Source organism: Diceros bicornis, chromosome 26 (assembly GCF_020826845.1).
Source record: "Diceros bicornis minor isolate mBicDic1 chromosome 26, mDicBic1.mat.cur, whole genome shotgun sequence".
Lineage (NCBI taxonomy): Eukaryota > Metazoa > Chordata > Mammalia > Perissodactyla > Rhinocerotidae > Diceros > Diceros bicornis.
Genome location: NC_080765.1, coordinates 9,708,067 through 9,724,147, shown reverse-complemented (window position 1 = coordinate 9,724,147; position 16,081 = coordinate 9,708,067). Strand labels below are relative to the sequence as shown.

Here is a 16,081-nt window from a genome sequence, read left to right as displayed (position 1 = left end):
ACCCAGTTGGAGGTCACTGCCCCCTGGACACAAAGACAAACTTGAGGGGTGGGGGGAATCACCATCTGCTAAGTTCCACGTCATCTGAAATGTATGAATTTGAGTTTATCTGCATTTGCTAATTTGTATGCCTTGATAACCATTCACGTCCTGGGTAATTAGTACATCTGAAATCAGGGAACTCAGCAGCTGGGAGGTGACCTCCGAGTTCTGAAGCCAGGGACTGAGACGTGGGCCAGATCATCCTATGGAAAGAGGCTAAGCCCACACCCAAAATACAGCTCTGCTTCTACAGCCTCCCAGAAGCTCCTCCCAGCCTTAAAAATTCATACTTAGACCCAGAAATTTCACTAACGAGAGTCTTTCCTAAGGAAAGAATTCTAAATATAGAAAACCGCTCCAGCACAAGGATATTCGGAGCAGCCTTCTTGGAAGAGTGACTAATTAGAGGCAACCTAATTGTCCAGCAGCGGGGGAGCAGCAGGCATGTGACAGCAAAGCCACATCATTAAAATGATTAGTCTGGAAGGACAGGAGCAGAGGCTTTCATGGTGGGGAGCAGAGAGCAGGCCTAAATCCATGATCACAGCTCTGGACACTTTGCAAAAGTGTGGAAGGAAGGCTGGCAGGACGTGACCCACATAGCAGCAGAGGTTCTCCCACTTGTGAGAGTGGGCTGATTTTTCCCCTTTTGTTCTACGGCTCTGTACTTCTCAAACTTCCTGGGATGAACATAATGGAAAAGCTGACCTTTAATTGAATTGGTTGTGTTAACTAATTGGTGTGTAAAATGTATCCAGTCTCTTTGGGTAAGTGTGCAAATGTGTGTGCATGTTATTATGTGTGAGTCCAAATGCATGTGTGAGAGTGGAAGTGATGGGGAATTAGAGCGTGTATCTGAATGTTGTGCTTGAACGTGTCTGACTGTGGCTGGGTGTGAACATGAATGCGTGAGAGTGTGGGTGTCTGTGAGTATGAGTGCTATGAATGTCAAAGTGTGTGCGTGCGTGCAAATGTATGACTGTGAGTGAACATGTGTGTGCATGTGTGAATACATCTGTACATGTGCATGAGTGTGAATGTGTGAGGGTATCTGTGTGTGAATGTCAGTGCAGGTGTGTGAGCAAATGTGTGAATCTGTGTAAGTGTGAATTCATGTAAGTGCTTGTGTGAATATGTGAAAGTGTGAGGGGGTGGGAATGGGAATGTGTGAGGGTGGGTGTGTATGAATATCAGTGTGTTTGCACGTGTGTGTGGGAATTAGAATGTCAGGGGGTACCTGTCTGTGAATGGCTGTGTGCACAGGTGTGTGAGCAAATGTGAGAATGGATGTGTACCTGTGAATGTGTGAATCCATGCTTGTGCTTGTGAGAATGTGTGAAAGTGTGAGACTGGGTGGGATTGTGAATGTGTGTGATATGAATATGAACGTGTGAGGATCTTTGTGAGCCTGTGGGTGAGCATGTAGGTGTGAATGTAAATGAGTGTGTGAGTGTATGAATGTGGGGTGTGTGTACGAGTGTGAATGTGTTTGTGAATCTGTGCGTGTAGGTGAGAACGAATGTGAGTGTGTGTGAATGTCAGGGTGTGTGTGCCAGTGTGAGTGTGAAGGCCCTGGAGTGTGACTGATGGCGTGTGTCTTTGGGGGACAGTGGTGGCGTCGGGCTCAGCGCCCATGGGTGGTCCGGCTCAGCACCTGCCCCGGAGAGGCCTCGCCAGCCCCAGGAATCACAGTAGCTTGAAATCTGCCTCCCGGGCCGTACTGCCAGGGCGCCTCCCAGAGAGGCCGCCCACCTCTCCCTGCTTCCGCCCGGCTCAGTGCATGCTGCACACAGACGGGGCCTGGTGCACAGGGGCCGCGCCCCAAAGGGTGGGCAGGGGCTGGTGGCCAGAGGGGAGGTGCGCGGTCACCCACAGAAGCCCCCGCGGCCTGGGCAGCCGCTGCTGCTGGACGGTCGTGTCTGCACAGGCTGTGCCCCGTGCCCCCCGTCCATCCATCCTACCCGACCGGAACCCCTGACATGTGACTCCCCCTCAAAGCCAGTGGCCCTGTGACAACTGCGATGCTGAGCCGCATGGAGGAAACTGCCAGGCAGGGCCTGGCCACAGTCACCCACCCCAGAGTCACCAGTTTTGAAATGCAGAGGGTGTCCAGCTGTTCATGGGACAGGCAAAGATGAGAGACGCCAAGCAAGAAGCACTGGGCTATTTGTGAAAGAAAGGCCTGGTCTGAGGAGATGGAGGACCCTGGGCCCCTCCACAGAGGCCTCCCTGAACCTGAACCCAGACCGCGGCCCCTTTCCCCCCATCCCCGTCCTCCCCTGGGCGGCATTTACTGGTACCTGGCAAGGGCCGGTCCTACCCCGCTCCCCTCTCTTCCCCGCCCTGCCAACTGGGAGCCGCTGCCGTTAACCCCAGGCCTGGCCCAGCGAGTCGGTGGGGTTCCGAGGCCCCATGCCTCCTGCCTGGGAGACGTGGCCTGCATCCTTGCAGGACCCTCCCTCTCCCTCCTGCCAGGGCGGGTGGCCCTCCTGGCTCCTCAGAGGCCCCTGCTCCTCATCTCGGCCAGCTTCCATCGCTTCGCTGCGTGCAGCCTCTAAAGCTGGAGGAGAAGAGGCAAAACTCACATCTAGCAGCTTCTCCACGCAGCTCCAGCCACAGATCTGACGGGAAGGTCGGAGGGGAAAGCGCCCTCCGTGACCCCGGCCGTCTTCCGGCGGGGCCCTCACTCCCTCACTCCCCAACCGGTGTGTGGCCCTGGGCAGGTACCCGCCCCCTCGGGCCTCGGTCCCTCGTCCGTCTGCAAGCAAGGGCCACAGGAGCTCATGGCAGACCCCTCCTGCTCTGAAAGGCCAGGGTCCTGCAACCCCCTCCTCCACCATCGGGAGAGGTGACGGCTGGCAATCCAGAAATCCTGCGCAGAGCTCCTGGTGACAACCAAAGCTGCTGGTTCTTGCCGGCCCTCCCTCCTCCAGCCTTGACGCCCAAGGGTGCCAACGCAAACCTTCCAGTCGCCCGGGCTCCCGGCTTGTTCACCCCTCGTCACACAGGATGGCTGTGCTTGAGGTGGTTTGGATTCTTTCTGCGGCTCAGCCTATCGACCGAGGCCAGGCTGCTTCGCACCTCAGTCAGCCCTGAGCGCAGGCCGCGGCAGGCTCGTCACAATTCAACGCCCTCCCCGGCAGAGGGCACCCCACAGAACAGGGGGCATCCGCTCAGGAGGCGCGTGGGGAACACGAGTGCTCCCAGACTCGGGCAGCAGGGGCAGATCCTTCCGCCTCCACTGCACCCCCAGCAAGGCCACCAGCAGGGCTGGTGGGACAAGGCCAACAGGTCTGGGCCTAACCTCAGGGAGGACAACAGCCTTGCGTGTAGAGGCCCCCCACCACGATGAGTGAAGCTGCTTCCAGAAGATTCCAGCCCCCAGCAGAGGCTCTAGACACTGTGAAACAGAGGCAAGCCATCCTGCTGGGCCCTGTCCACCACCGGCCCCATGGAAGCCAAGAGCATCTCCAACGGCTCTTCTACACCCTGGGGTTGGGGTGGGCTGTCGTCCAGCAACAGGTGGCACATCCTGTGGCTTTTCAGCCTTGGCTCCTCACCCCCACCGACCTGTCACCCTCTTGATCAAGTCACATGTGTGTCCAAGGTAAAGACTGCACCTACACTCCCATCTAGTCTCCCCCTGCCGTTGAGTTTATTTATTTTTTTTGTGAGGAAGATCAGCCCTGTGCTAACATCTGCCAATCTTCCTCTTTTTTTGCTGAGGAAGACTGGCCCTAGGCTAACATCCGTGCCCATCTTCCTCCACTTTATATGGGACACTGCCACAGCATGGCTTGACAAGCGGTGCGTCAGTGCGCGCCCGGGATCTGAACCGGCGAACCCTCGGGCCACCGCAGTGGAGCGTACGCACTTAACCGCTTGCGCCACTGGGCCGGCCCCAACTGCCGTTGAGTTTGGCTTCAGCAGCGCAGGGTCAGTCCTGCTCCTCCTGGGAAGGTCACAGCTGACCCCTTGAGTACTGTCCCTTCAGCTTTCTCCCCAGCTCCAGGCCAGAAGTGAATCGTCGTGGGAAGGCCCGTGGTGTACGCCAAGCTTGGGCAACTGGCCTAGACAGTCGGGAAGGATGGAGGTTCCTGTCTACTAATCGCCATTTCAGTTCACGCAACTCTTGCCTCGAGGAACAAGCTGTGACCCCTCCTGAGTCCAGGTTCCCACGCCTCCCTGGACATCTGCCTGCCTGCCCTGGTCTCCAGGCCCCAATCGCCACCATCCATCCACCCCCATGTGGAGGCCAGAGCCCCTTCCCAGCGCCCAGTTCCGGTGAAGGAAGTTTCTGCCTAAAACTGATGCTGCAAATAAGCCCGTCACAAAAGGATAAATACTGTAGGATTCTATTCATATGAGGTTCCCAGACGAGTCCAATTCTTACAGACAGAACGGAAAATGGAGGTTGCCAGGGGTTGGGGGAGGGGAAAATGGGAGTTAGTGTTTAATGGGTGCAGTTTCAGTCTGGGATGACAAAAAGAGTTCTGGAGATGGATGGTGGTGATGGTTGCACAACAATGTGAATGCACTTAATGCCACTGAACTGGACACCTAAAAATAGTTAAGATGGTAAATTTTGTTATGTATATTTTACCACAATTAAATATATATATGTATGCATTAAATAAAACAAAACTGACTTGGTCCCATGGCCCCTGGATAATGCCTGTGCTGACTCAGGCTCCGCCAGCCAGTCCCTGGGCCTGTTACTGCCCGAGCCACCATCAGGCCACACGGAGCCTTTGTGCAGAGAGCAGCTTCAGGACCTGCTGTTGTCCCTATGGACGGCCCTGTCCTGGCCTCTCCCCCCTGCTCACAGCCTCTGCCTCCCTAGCCTGCAAAGGCCGCCTGAGAAGTCACCTCCTGACGGCCCGGGCAGTGTCGGGACCACCTTTTGGGTCTCACGTCTCCATCCAGGCACCCGTCCTCAACATGTGAACAGCAGTGGGTGACCGGAGCACCCCACCTGACTCGGCCCACCCTCCAGGCTGCAGAGGGGGCCACAGGGCAAAGATCAGGGAGCGTCCATACTGGAAGGACCACACTGCTGCCTGGTGTTCTAAATCAAGTCCATTTTATTGGAAACTTCACATGCCATGAATTTACATGAAAATGTCCACTGAAAATGTAGTTTGAACACGAAATTCAGGAGCGGGCATCACCAGACAGACGAGGAAGTCTGTCAAGAGGCAGGTGACATGTATTCAGTCATTTAGCACCTGGTCACCACATACCGTGAGACCCCGCCTTAAAAACATGCTGAGCCCCACTGCTCCAGTCACAGCTGCACTCAGATGGCAACGGTCAGAGGGGCTGGAAACGCCACCCACAGCTGCAGGGTGAGTGCCGCGTGCCGCACAGGGCCCCCCGCCACGGTCGCCTCACCCACCCCACCTCCAGCTCACACCCAGTCAGGGTTCGATGGAAAGCCACGCCCTTGGTGGGTTTAGCAGAGAGGCGGCTTCTGCTCTAGACCCAGTCCTTGGGCCCTGGCCTCGGTTCCATGATGTACAAGGCCAACAGGCAGCCCGGTCACCCTTAATCCCCGGGGCCGGCTGGCCTGGAGCAGGGCGCAGCAGTGCCCTGACCCTGGGATATTGGCGCAAAACCTCACACTTCAGTGTGTTTTAAAAGAGCTTTAAAAAGTCATTTAGACGACAGTGGTTGGGCTGTGTCAGAACTGCAGTTTTAAAAAATTTCTGTGGGTATCTGATCCTCACGCCCAGGGGACCTCAGACACTTCTCATTAAAATTCTGCGCCCCCAGTGCAAATGAGATTGGTGACCATCACAAGCGGCTCCGAGCCCCTCCCATGCAATCCCGTCCCTGTCCTGTCAAAGGGGTACAGGGGACTCAGGGTGGAGGCCAAAAGACCACGGGCGTCGGCATCCACGTCTCCCTCGCCTCAGGTTTTACAGCTGAAACCACTGGACCCCGCGGCCAACAGCCACACCTCATCATCATCGTCATCCGCTCATTTCTCCTATCTTTTCTTATAAGGTCTCAGCAATTTTCAAATCCTGAAGGAGCAAATATGAGGGCGAGAGGAGGCGGGAGGCTGCCCGCTGCCCCAGCGCTGCTCGAGGACGACGTGAGGGGTCCACGAGGCAGGGTCCCCTTCCTGCGAGGCGGGGCCGGGGCAGTGGGGATCGCCGCCTTCTTGGCTCCGACTCGGGGAGACCGCTGGCACAGTCAAGGCTGCGTGCGCTGGTTTTAGACCCTTGTGACCCAACAGAGACCCAGGTCCCACAGCTCCCACGGCCCAGCTTTCCCAGCCCAGGCCTCCGCCAAGCTTCTGTCCCCTGGGCCGAGTGGCCTGCAGCTCTGGGTCCTGGTGCAGGGGCGATTAAGGGAGTGTCACTCTCAACACCCAGCCTTGCAGAGCTGCCCGAGGGGGACAGCGCGTCAGTCCCAGGGCCTGTCCTGGGCCTCAGCCCCAGCTTGAGTGGAAAGCGCCTTCCTGCTGCACGCAGGCCTCCTGGAGAAGGGACCCTGGAACCTGTGTCTCCTCGGGTCCTCGGAAGGGTAGCTGACAGGCAGGGATAAAACCCACCCCCTCATTGTATGAAAAAGTGTTCCCAATCCAGCCTCCTCGGGCTTGGAGCTTGGAAATAAAAATACTTGCACGTGAAAATGAGAAAAGCCACCTACAGCAAGGAAGGGAGCCTGCAGGCCTCAGCTTTCCTCAGGCTCAAGATGTCTCCCCTGAGGAGCACCTTCGGACCCGGCCAGCCAGGTTGCTTAGTGGTGTGGCAGCTAAGTCGAAGCCCCCAGGGCAGGCAGGGCCACAGGACGCAGGGCTGGGAGCAGCTGGGGGAGGAGTGAACCACGGGGTGTGGGACATGGGTGGGAGGGGGGGCCCTGGGAGGTTGGGAGTTTCTCTTTCTAACAAAGGGACAATGCCCTGATCTCCTCCTTCTTCATTCCCGCTCCCCCAGTCTCTCTCTCTCTCACACACCACGCACACACGTGTATGCATGCACAAGCAGACGCTTGATCACACACACAGAGATGTGCACACAGATGTACACACGTGCACGCACACACAGCAGACTACACCCTCATGTGTATGCATACAGACACACGCACACACCATGCACATGCACGCACACACACGTGCACAGCAGAGATGCACACACGCGGGCACAGTGGTGACCAGGCCCCTCGCAGCAGGCAGCATATGGTCCGCCGCTTAACAACCCAGTTCTGCCAATTGGGGACCATTAGGGTGGGTTCTTTTCCCAGCATAAAATGCTGCAGAATATAAATTGCAATTAACACTGGTGCCAAAATAGCACTTAGCGAGAATAAGCACATTATTAACATCTGGTGAATCCTGTCTCGGGTGTAGAAGCAGCGGAAATTCTTGCTCTAAGTAAAAGGATGGTTGCAGGGGACACTAAGAATACAAAGTCTGCTGCTGGGGGCTGCTTTCCAAGGCAGTTCGCGCCCCAGCCTCTTGTGAACAGCCCCTCCCAGGCCTGTTTGTTGGCATAAATGATGCTCTGGTTAAAACCGCTTGCTCAGGAGAACAGGCCATCCAGGCAAGAGCGTGAAGACACAACTGCAACCTTTGGATAGATTCCTGGTGGAAAGATCATTCTCTGGCCTGCGCCTGGGGGCTCTGGAAGAAAAGAAGGGCACCCAGAGCCACCCAGGGCCCCCGGGGGTGGGCTGGGCCTGGCTCACAGGGGTCCTGGAGTCAGCCAGGCCACCTGCCTCCCTCCTGGGCCGCATCCCCCTGCCGGTCAGGCTGCAACCAGCCACACCCTTGCATTGAGCACAAGGAGTGGTGAGTCCCCACACCACCCCGGCCTGGTGGTCTCTGTGCGCCATCTGAAAGAAAAGCACAGAAACGCGGGGGTGCCCATCACCTCTCAGACCCTCATCTACAGCAGCGTGGCCCCAATGGGGACCTCAGCCTTGTCTCTCCGGGTCCAGGGCAGCCTGTCCTGTGGCCTCCAAGGCCAAGAAGGGACGGGACCCAGGTAGTGGCTCTCAGGCCAGGTCAGGACTGACAAGGTGCAGGCTATTGGGCTTTCACTGGAGGCAGCCTGCAGACCGGCTCCTCCAGACAGGAGGCAAAGAGCCGCCAGCCACAGCCCAGGGCAGGGAGAGGGCACCCCATGCTCCAGAGAGGAGATGACTGACCCACGGCAAGAAAACAGGGTGAAGGGGGAGGAGCGCTCACCCCAGCTCCACCTACAGACACATCGTCTGCATGGGAGAAGAGCACAGCCAGAGCTGCCAGACACACTGCACTGATGGAAGATTCAGCCAGAGCATGCAGAGGCCTGTGCTCCTCCTGAGGCCCTGACCCCAGGAGTCCTCGGTTCCTGCAGTCGCCATCAGAAGGCCTTCTGGACCCCCAGGCCTGGCTGGGTGGGCACTGCTAAACGGGCTGCCTTTGAGAACCAGGGAAGGGCAGGTGAATGAATGCCCAGGGGCCAGAAACCCGGTCTTTCAATAGCAGGTAAACTGCAGGACACGCTACATGGAATGGGGGTGATTGTCCCTACGGAAACAGAGCAGGAAGATGGCCAGGCTGGGCGCCACAGAGCAGACGGCAGTCGAGATGGGCACCAGCAGTGTGAGCAGGGCCTGGTGGGCTCTGCACCCACAACCCAGAGGGAGAAAGAGGCTGGTGGAGACAGGCCCGGGTCCTGGGGAGGCAGCCTCTGTGGAGACCGAGGTGCCCCTGGATGGAAGCGGTCCCAGCGATTCTCAGCCCTCCCTGGAAGTCTCCAGAAGCGTCACCAAGTGACCAGGTGGAGAAAACCCAACTGTGGGTCCCCACCAGATGAGGGGAGGACGGCTCTGGGGAGACCTTGCAGCTGAGAAGGCAGAGACACAGGGGGTGAGGCCCTGGACACTGGAGGTCGTTCCTCAGTTTTGGAATAGCTGCGTGGAACTTTTTTAAAGTGCTAAATAAAGCTATCTGAAACAGGTAATCTGATCACTACTCTGGCCTTAAACATCCTTCCTGGGTTTTAATACTTCAAGTTTCTCTAATGAAGCCAGGTATATCCATATTCCCCAGAAATACACATCTTCGCAGGGAACTGCAGTTTCTAAAGCTGAACGCCATAACTGCTGTGCGGCAGACTCTGCTCAGGCGCCCAGCCATCCCAGACCCAGGGGTCCCTGCCCAGCCACTGGCCCGAACTTGTCTGACAGCATCTGGTGGGAAACATACGGGAGACACCATCGGGTTAAAACATGCCTCACTGGGAAGGAGACCCCAAATCTGCAGCCACGAGACCTGCGAGCTCCTCACTGGGTCCCGCACACAGCTGGTCAGAGGTTGGGACGCTCAGACATGTGGTCACCAGCCTCGCCGTCGCGGACGTCAACGTGGTCATCTCACAGAGTGAGCATGTCCACCCACCCAGCACAGGCACCCCCAGCAGCAGGCCCCAGCGTACCCCTCCAAGGAGCCCGGTGGCAGGTGATCAGGAACACAAGAGCAAAGAGACACTCAGGGGCTGAAGTGAAGGGGCAGCACTGGGGCCACGTGGCGCCCTGGGGACCTGGTCAGGGCCCCTAAGGAGTCAGCGCCCCGACGATCCACGTCTCAGGTTAAGAAGGTCAAGATCGCCCTGACAGCCGGCTCTCCCCGCCTGATCCTCCTCACGCCATCTCAACCCAAATTTCACTGAGCGACGAGGCCTCACAAGAGGAAGCATCGGAAGGCCCCAGGAGATAGGGTGGGTGCGCAGGACGGCAGGGGAGAGAGGTCTTCCTTCCTCCTGTGACCCATCAATGGGTCCCGGGGGCCTCGGGCAGGCGGTGCGCAGCAGTGGCGGCCGAGGCAGTTTGGGGCAGTCCTGCTGCCTCGGCCACGGAGACTTACAGAGGCAACAGGCAGCGGGCAGGGCAGCTTGGCCAACAGAAGCAGCTTCGCCCAGTGCTGGGCCATGCCTGTCACCACCACAGGTTTGGGGGCTCCTCGGCCACTCTGCTTTTAAATAAGGTGATCTCGTCAAGGTGCACCATGGGGACGTCCCGGATGACATCAGTCAGGCCCTCGTGGAGCAGAGGGAAGATGACAACATTCAGCGCGGGCCGCTCTGCCTGGAAACTGAACCAGAGGCAAGCCATTAGAAGGGCCTGCGGAGGCACGGAGGAGAGGCCGTCGCAGGAGGAGGGCCGGCCACAAGGTGCGCTTGCACCAGCCCTCCGCACGGGCTCCAGTGCATCTCCCCAAGTCCGGGTTGGGTGCATCTCCCTATCGCCTCTGCTGATGCAGAAATGTGCCTTGAGGGCCCTTCATGCTGGGGCTCAAGGAAGGGCCGGGGAGCGGGTGGGGCAGACAGAGGGAGCTGGACCTACGGAGGCTGTCACACTTCTCTGTCCGGGCACAGATGAGGCACCCACCCAGCGCCAGGCAGAGGGATGGAGGCTTAGGGAGGCCGGCCTGCTCTGGAGCAGGAGCACCCCCGCTTAGGGAGGGAGCAAGCGAGGGGCCTGTCGGAACAGGCCCCCGCATTCCTGGGCAGCAAGGGGGGCCCTGGAGGCAGGCGGGGCCCAGGGAGCTGCAGAACTGATGCCTCTGGCCACCCAAGGCCCATGGCTAGGAAGACAACTTCAGGGGGTGGAGGCAAGGGACAGGCAACCGAACCCGCACACCCACAGGCCACCCTCGAGGGGTACGAACTCCCAAGTCAGGTGAGGCAGCAACTCTGGCAGGAGAGCAAACCAGGGCCGCTCCCCGACGAGCGTTCGTCTGAACGTGTGACAAATGGCTGTCAGATCACCTCCCGCCCTCCCCATCCACAGGGGACAGGCTCCCCTCTGTGGGGTGGACGAGAAGTGCGAGTGTATTTCCACAGAATGCCCGCCAGGGCCAGGCACTGCGCTGAGTGCCCACAGACATTACTTCATGTCACCCTCCCCACAGCCCCACGCGGCCGCCCAGCATGGGGACCATCCCCCTTCCCACCTGAGGAAGTGGGGCTCAGGAAGGCGACAACCAGGCTGTGGTCCCTCAGCCAGTCAGCAGCAGAGTGGGGCCCGTCCCTCCCTGGTCGTACCGGCCCTCCCAGTGTGGTGGCCAAGAGCCCAAACCGAGTGCCAGCCCAGGAGCTAGAGGCAAAGGGGGGACACGGTGGTCCTCACGGAGGAGAAAGAAGACATCCAGACGCCACAACGACTCTGGTCACGGAGGAAACCTGTGTCCCGCAGGTCTCGGAGGGCGAGAGGCAGGAAGGTGCCCAGATGACAGGGCACTTGGGCACTTGGCAAAACTCAAGCAAGGCCCCCCAGCCATGAGCCCACTTAAAGGAACAAGGGCACCGCAGTCCAGCCTCTCCCTGCGGCCCTCAGCGGACACAGCGCTGGATTTACGACACATGTAAAGTAAATGCCAGAAAGGCACTCATAAAACTTGATGTTTTGGCAGTAAAGATGCCAAGGACAGGCCTCCCGGTTCTGCGCGCGGCATTCTGCTTGCCAGCGGTGGTGTCTGTGACCGTGAACCTTGCGGGCAAGTCCCTGCCTGCAAAACCGCTGTACGGCTGACTTGACTTGAAACAAAATATTCTCAAGTGTGGGATGTGCGTGCAAAGGCTCCTGCCTGCTTCCCTCCCTCCCCACGGCCTGCATCACCCCAGGCTCTTAACGAGCTCCTGTCAAGATGCTGAAGGGGGATTAATTTCTCACTGAAAGCCAGGAATGCAGCTGCCTGCTCCCTCCACGCAGCCCTGGGTGGCTCCGGGCGGCTGCAGCTGTCCAGGTGGCCGGGAAGGAATAGCACTTGGGAGACGTGCACAGAAGGTCCCCGGGCAGCGGCACCACCCCCAGAATCAAACCACACTTCCTTAAGGCTTTCTCCCCAGTGCTCGCCTGGATTAACTTGGACTTGGACAGAGCTCCAGAGAGCACACCCAGTGTCTCTCTTTGTACAGCCCCCCCTCGTCCTTAAGGAGCCTGTGCACACCATCTTGGCTGGAGCCTCACTGTCCCCACCAGCCGGGACAGCCAGAGACACGCAGTGAGGCGGGCCTCGCCCAAAGTGAAACCTAGAGTCAGTGACAAGAAAGTGGGGAAGACGGCAAACACAGAGAAACACACCGTTCACTTGCAAGGGCAGGGCTGGGACTCCCTCCGGGAGGGCAGGGCCCCACGGGTGGAGGCGAGCTCTGACCAGTGGGGGTGTGTCCAGGCGCATGCGCTCTATCATATTCTGCTGCATAACTTCCTTACGTGTTATGATGTTCTTTTGTATGATTCAAATATAGTAGTTTGAGATTTAAGTAAATAGCCACAATGAAATAAAACTCATTCCAGCTACCCACATTTAGAAGCCAGGATGGGTTTGGGACTGATGACAGGACAGGGCACCTCTCGGGACCTCCCCCTGACCAGGGCTAACTGTATGACTAATGTAAAGACCTGAGGCTGCGGCCCATGCTGTTCTGGGCAGCGACACTGGTACGGCACATGCATCAGACAGCGCACCAGGCGAGACCCCCGGCCTCCCAGGAGCCGTGCTAGCCAGGGTCTCACTGGGGCGAGAGAGGCAAGCTCTACAGAGACCACGCTCCAAGGCCACGCACAGGGGCCGGCTGGCTCGTTCCGCATCCTGCCACCTGCCAGCTCGGCTGCCTGGCTCTGCGAGAGGCAGCAAGAGGTAACAGCCGAGGGGTGAGAGGACACCCTGTGAAGAGCAGGTCACCCAGGGGTCACCGTGGATCAGGGCAGAGAGGCCGGCCACTCCCGGAGAGTCTGAAGGCATTCCCTCGGAGCTTTCAAACAGAGAGAGTTTAAGAAAAGTTAAACCATACTTGCTCTCCACCATTTATAATGGCTGGAAGGGATGGACTTCACTGAAGAAAAATTTCTACCTGAGGCCGTTAGAAACATACCAAGAGTACTGAAAACCGGGCCTCCAGCTTTCCAAACAACTCAGCTATCCAAACGCCTTCTCGGAGCGCTCCAAGAAGCAGAAAAGACTTTTTGTTTGTTTTAAAGCCATTGTTGGGCCGGCCCCGTGGCTTAGCGGTTAAGTGCGCGCGCTCCGCTGCTGGCGTCCCGGTTCGGATCCCGGGCGCGCACCGACGCACCGCTTCTCCGGCCATGCTGAGGCCACGTCCCACATACAGCAACTAGAAGGATGTGCAGCTGTGACATACAACTATCTACTGGGGCTTTGGGGGAAAAATAAATAAGTAAAAAAAAAAATTTTTTTTAAATAAATAAAGCCATTGACTTGTTTAGAGAGAAAGCATCATAGAAGACATGTAAAGGAGACCTCAGGCAGCCGTGGCGCCCTGTGCCAGCGGCTCTAACACAGCCCCTCTGTAGCCCAGGCCGGGGCCCGCCACTCCTCATCTGCGTCTCCCTGTTTCACGCTGCCCTGTGGTACTGAACATATTGTTCCCACAGTGGCCTAGGTGACGCACCAAAATATGAATAATCTGAGTCAGGTTTGTTGTATTTCCTTCCAGTCTTGACATCTTTACATTAAACAAAGATACAACATGATGGCAGAATCCACTCTGGCCTCGTAGAAATAAAAACGCCCAGCACTGCCAGGCCCCTGTGACTATCTTTTCCTACGGTTGTCCCTGTAGCCAGCGGGAGAACCACAGTAACGTAGCCATTTCCTAGGTGGACACAACTTAGAGCCTTCTTTTTTACTATTATATCAATAAACATCATTTAATACAGTATAATTATTTCTGCGTTTTGAATTGTTTCCTCAGAATCAATCCCAGAAATAGGGTTATTGGGTCAAAAGGTATGAACATTTTTACACTTCAAAAAACAAGCCCACAATGGACTCAGAAACCACTTTAGGGCCACAGCGGGAAGCTGGCTGGTCCACCCATCCCAATGGGGCCAAGAGAACACTGTTCCAGAGCAATCAAAAAGGAGGACTGGGGCAGGACTCCCCAATCTACTAAGGCCCCCTCAATTTTATGAATTCCCTTTGCATTTGCCTGTGGCCCCGTCAGAGAAGCAGAGAGAACAGGCCTGGTCAGGAGGGCTGGGCTCCACGCTCTTCACCAACACAAGCAGATGACGTAGCAGCCGTGGCACCCGCGTGCCTCAGGTCCGGTCGCTGCACCGAGGACACAGAGGCTCCAGAAAAGTGCGTCCTGCGCCATCACCACGCTGGAACCGGCTCTAAGGCTGACCCCCACCGAGTGCGCGAGGGTGGGACCCTGGAGACCTCAAGGCCTCTGCGCCCGGCCCTGCAGGTGCCATGGAGCGGGAAGGGCTCCTGGAGGGACTGGCTTGGGAAGCAGCCTGGAAGCAGAACTGGCTCAATCATCTAAGAAACACCTGCTGGGGTTGTTTCTTTGCCTGAGAAACTAAAAAAACAACTAAAGTGAACAGTCTCTTCCCCCCAAAATAAAGGTCGTATAGAAAAGCCAAAGTAGTAAGATATTTTATAAAAGTCACCCAAACTGTAACAACTACCTTCAAGAAGCACAAAGGCAGATGGTGCCAAAAATAAAACAGCCAACCTGGAGCTGCTGAGAGAACATCCATCAAGGTTCACAGAACTCAGACCTGCTCCGGGGGAGCACCAGGCATGACGGCCGCATGCGGGGTGTGCCTTCCGAGCCCCCCACTACATCTGCCGGGACCCAGAACGGCCTGGAACCAGCCCAGACCCCTGCTTCTGCCCAACAATCCTCCCCTCGTGGCCAGGAAGGACAGCAAGGGCTGCTTCTGTCCTCGCGCAGAGGAAAGAGGTGGGAACACCTGGAGTTTGAAATGCTCCCTGTTGGCTGTTGTCCTGCTGCAGCATCCCCAGGTCCCACGTACAGAGGGACAAGATTGTAACTCCTGGGCCCTGGACCACTGGAGCCGTGTAACACAAGTGCGAGGCTCTGGGACCACAAAGGCCTGAACGAGAGGGAGGCGGGGGCAACCTTGCTTTCAGAACAAACTAGAATGCAGAGAAGTCGGTTTGGGGCACCCCCAGGGCTTCCTTCCCTTCCCCCGCCCCCAAAAGACTCCCCAGTGCCTCTCCCCGGGGACGACAATATAGATTTCTGTATCCTTCCAGAAACACTTTGTGCATATGCAAGCAACAAAATATATCGTGCTCTACTTTTGTTTTAAACATGCTTTGCTTTTCACACTGAAAGACTACTCCCTACAACAACATAAAGCACTTCCTCATTCCTTTATCAGCTGCACATCATCCCACTGACTGGGGCATCATCATTTATTTCCCAGGCTCCTACGCACAAACATTTGGGTTGTTTTGAATCTTTTGCTAAAACGAACAGTGCCTGCCATGAAGAACTCTGTAAAAACCACGTAGAGAAGTCCGTCTGTAGAACCAAATCCTAGAGGTGGGAGATTTGTGGGTCATGGGCGTGAGTTCTGATCTGCTGCTGGCTCCGTCTCCACAGAGGTGGCCCACCTGCCGTGGGTGACGAGTCCTCTCCCCTCCTTCCACTAACGGAGTGGTCTCTATCTGACGGGATGGAAAATGCAGTGCTGCTGTTGCTACTGCCATCAACTTTATACCGAAGCGCAATGTACAGGCAGAAACGTGTGCACGGAGCACCCCCATGTGCCCAGCACTCACACCAAGATAGACACTAGCCATGCCCAGGGCAGCCTTGAGCGGCCTCCCAAAACTGCGCTCCAAGGGCAGTCATCACCTCAACTTCTACCAGAGTGGACCAGCACCTGCTCTGGAACTTTCTAGAAACAGAACTGTTCCCCGTGTAAACAGTTTAAATCATGTTTTTCTTATGGGTGAGGTTGAGTGTTTTCTCATAGGTTTAAGAGTCATTTGTGGCCCTGGCCCCTCTATCTCGTCCTCACTGGCGTGCAGGATGCTCATGGAATCAGACCTTTGCCTGTGACATGACTTACTGATCATTTTTCCTAGTTTGTCATTTTTTATACATGACTTAAAAACATGCAAGGATATTCAACTTCACTCACGAGAAATATAAATTAAAAACAATAGTAAGTGGGCCGGCCCCCTGGCTTGGTGGTTAAGTGTGCGCGCTCTGCTGCTGGCGGCCCGGGGTTCGGACCCCGGGCGCGCACCAAC

At 56.9% G+C, this 16,081-nt stretch overlaps 1 protein-coding gene across 2 annotated transcripts in view; it reads right to left on the bottom strand.

Moving 5' to 3' along the window:
* FBXL18 (F-box and leucine rich repeat protein 18) overlaps positions 1-16,081 on the bottom strand; it is a 61,579-nt gene that overhangs the window by 8,454 nt on the left and 37,044 nt on the right. Inside the window, exon 5 of one of the 2 annotated variants that reach the window (XM_058569363.1) lies at positions 5,422-10,132. The exons of the other annotated variant lie outside the window; for it this stretch is intronic. Coding sequence (XP_058425346.1) covers positions 9,976-10,132 — 157 coding nt within the window. The 3' untranslated portion in view covers positions 5,422-9,975. Of the gene's footprint in view, positions 1-5,421; positions 10,133-16,081 lie in introns of those variants that run through there. 2 annotated transcript variants of the gene reach the window in all.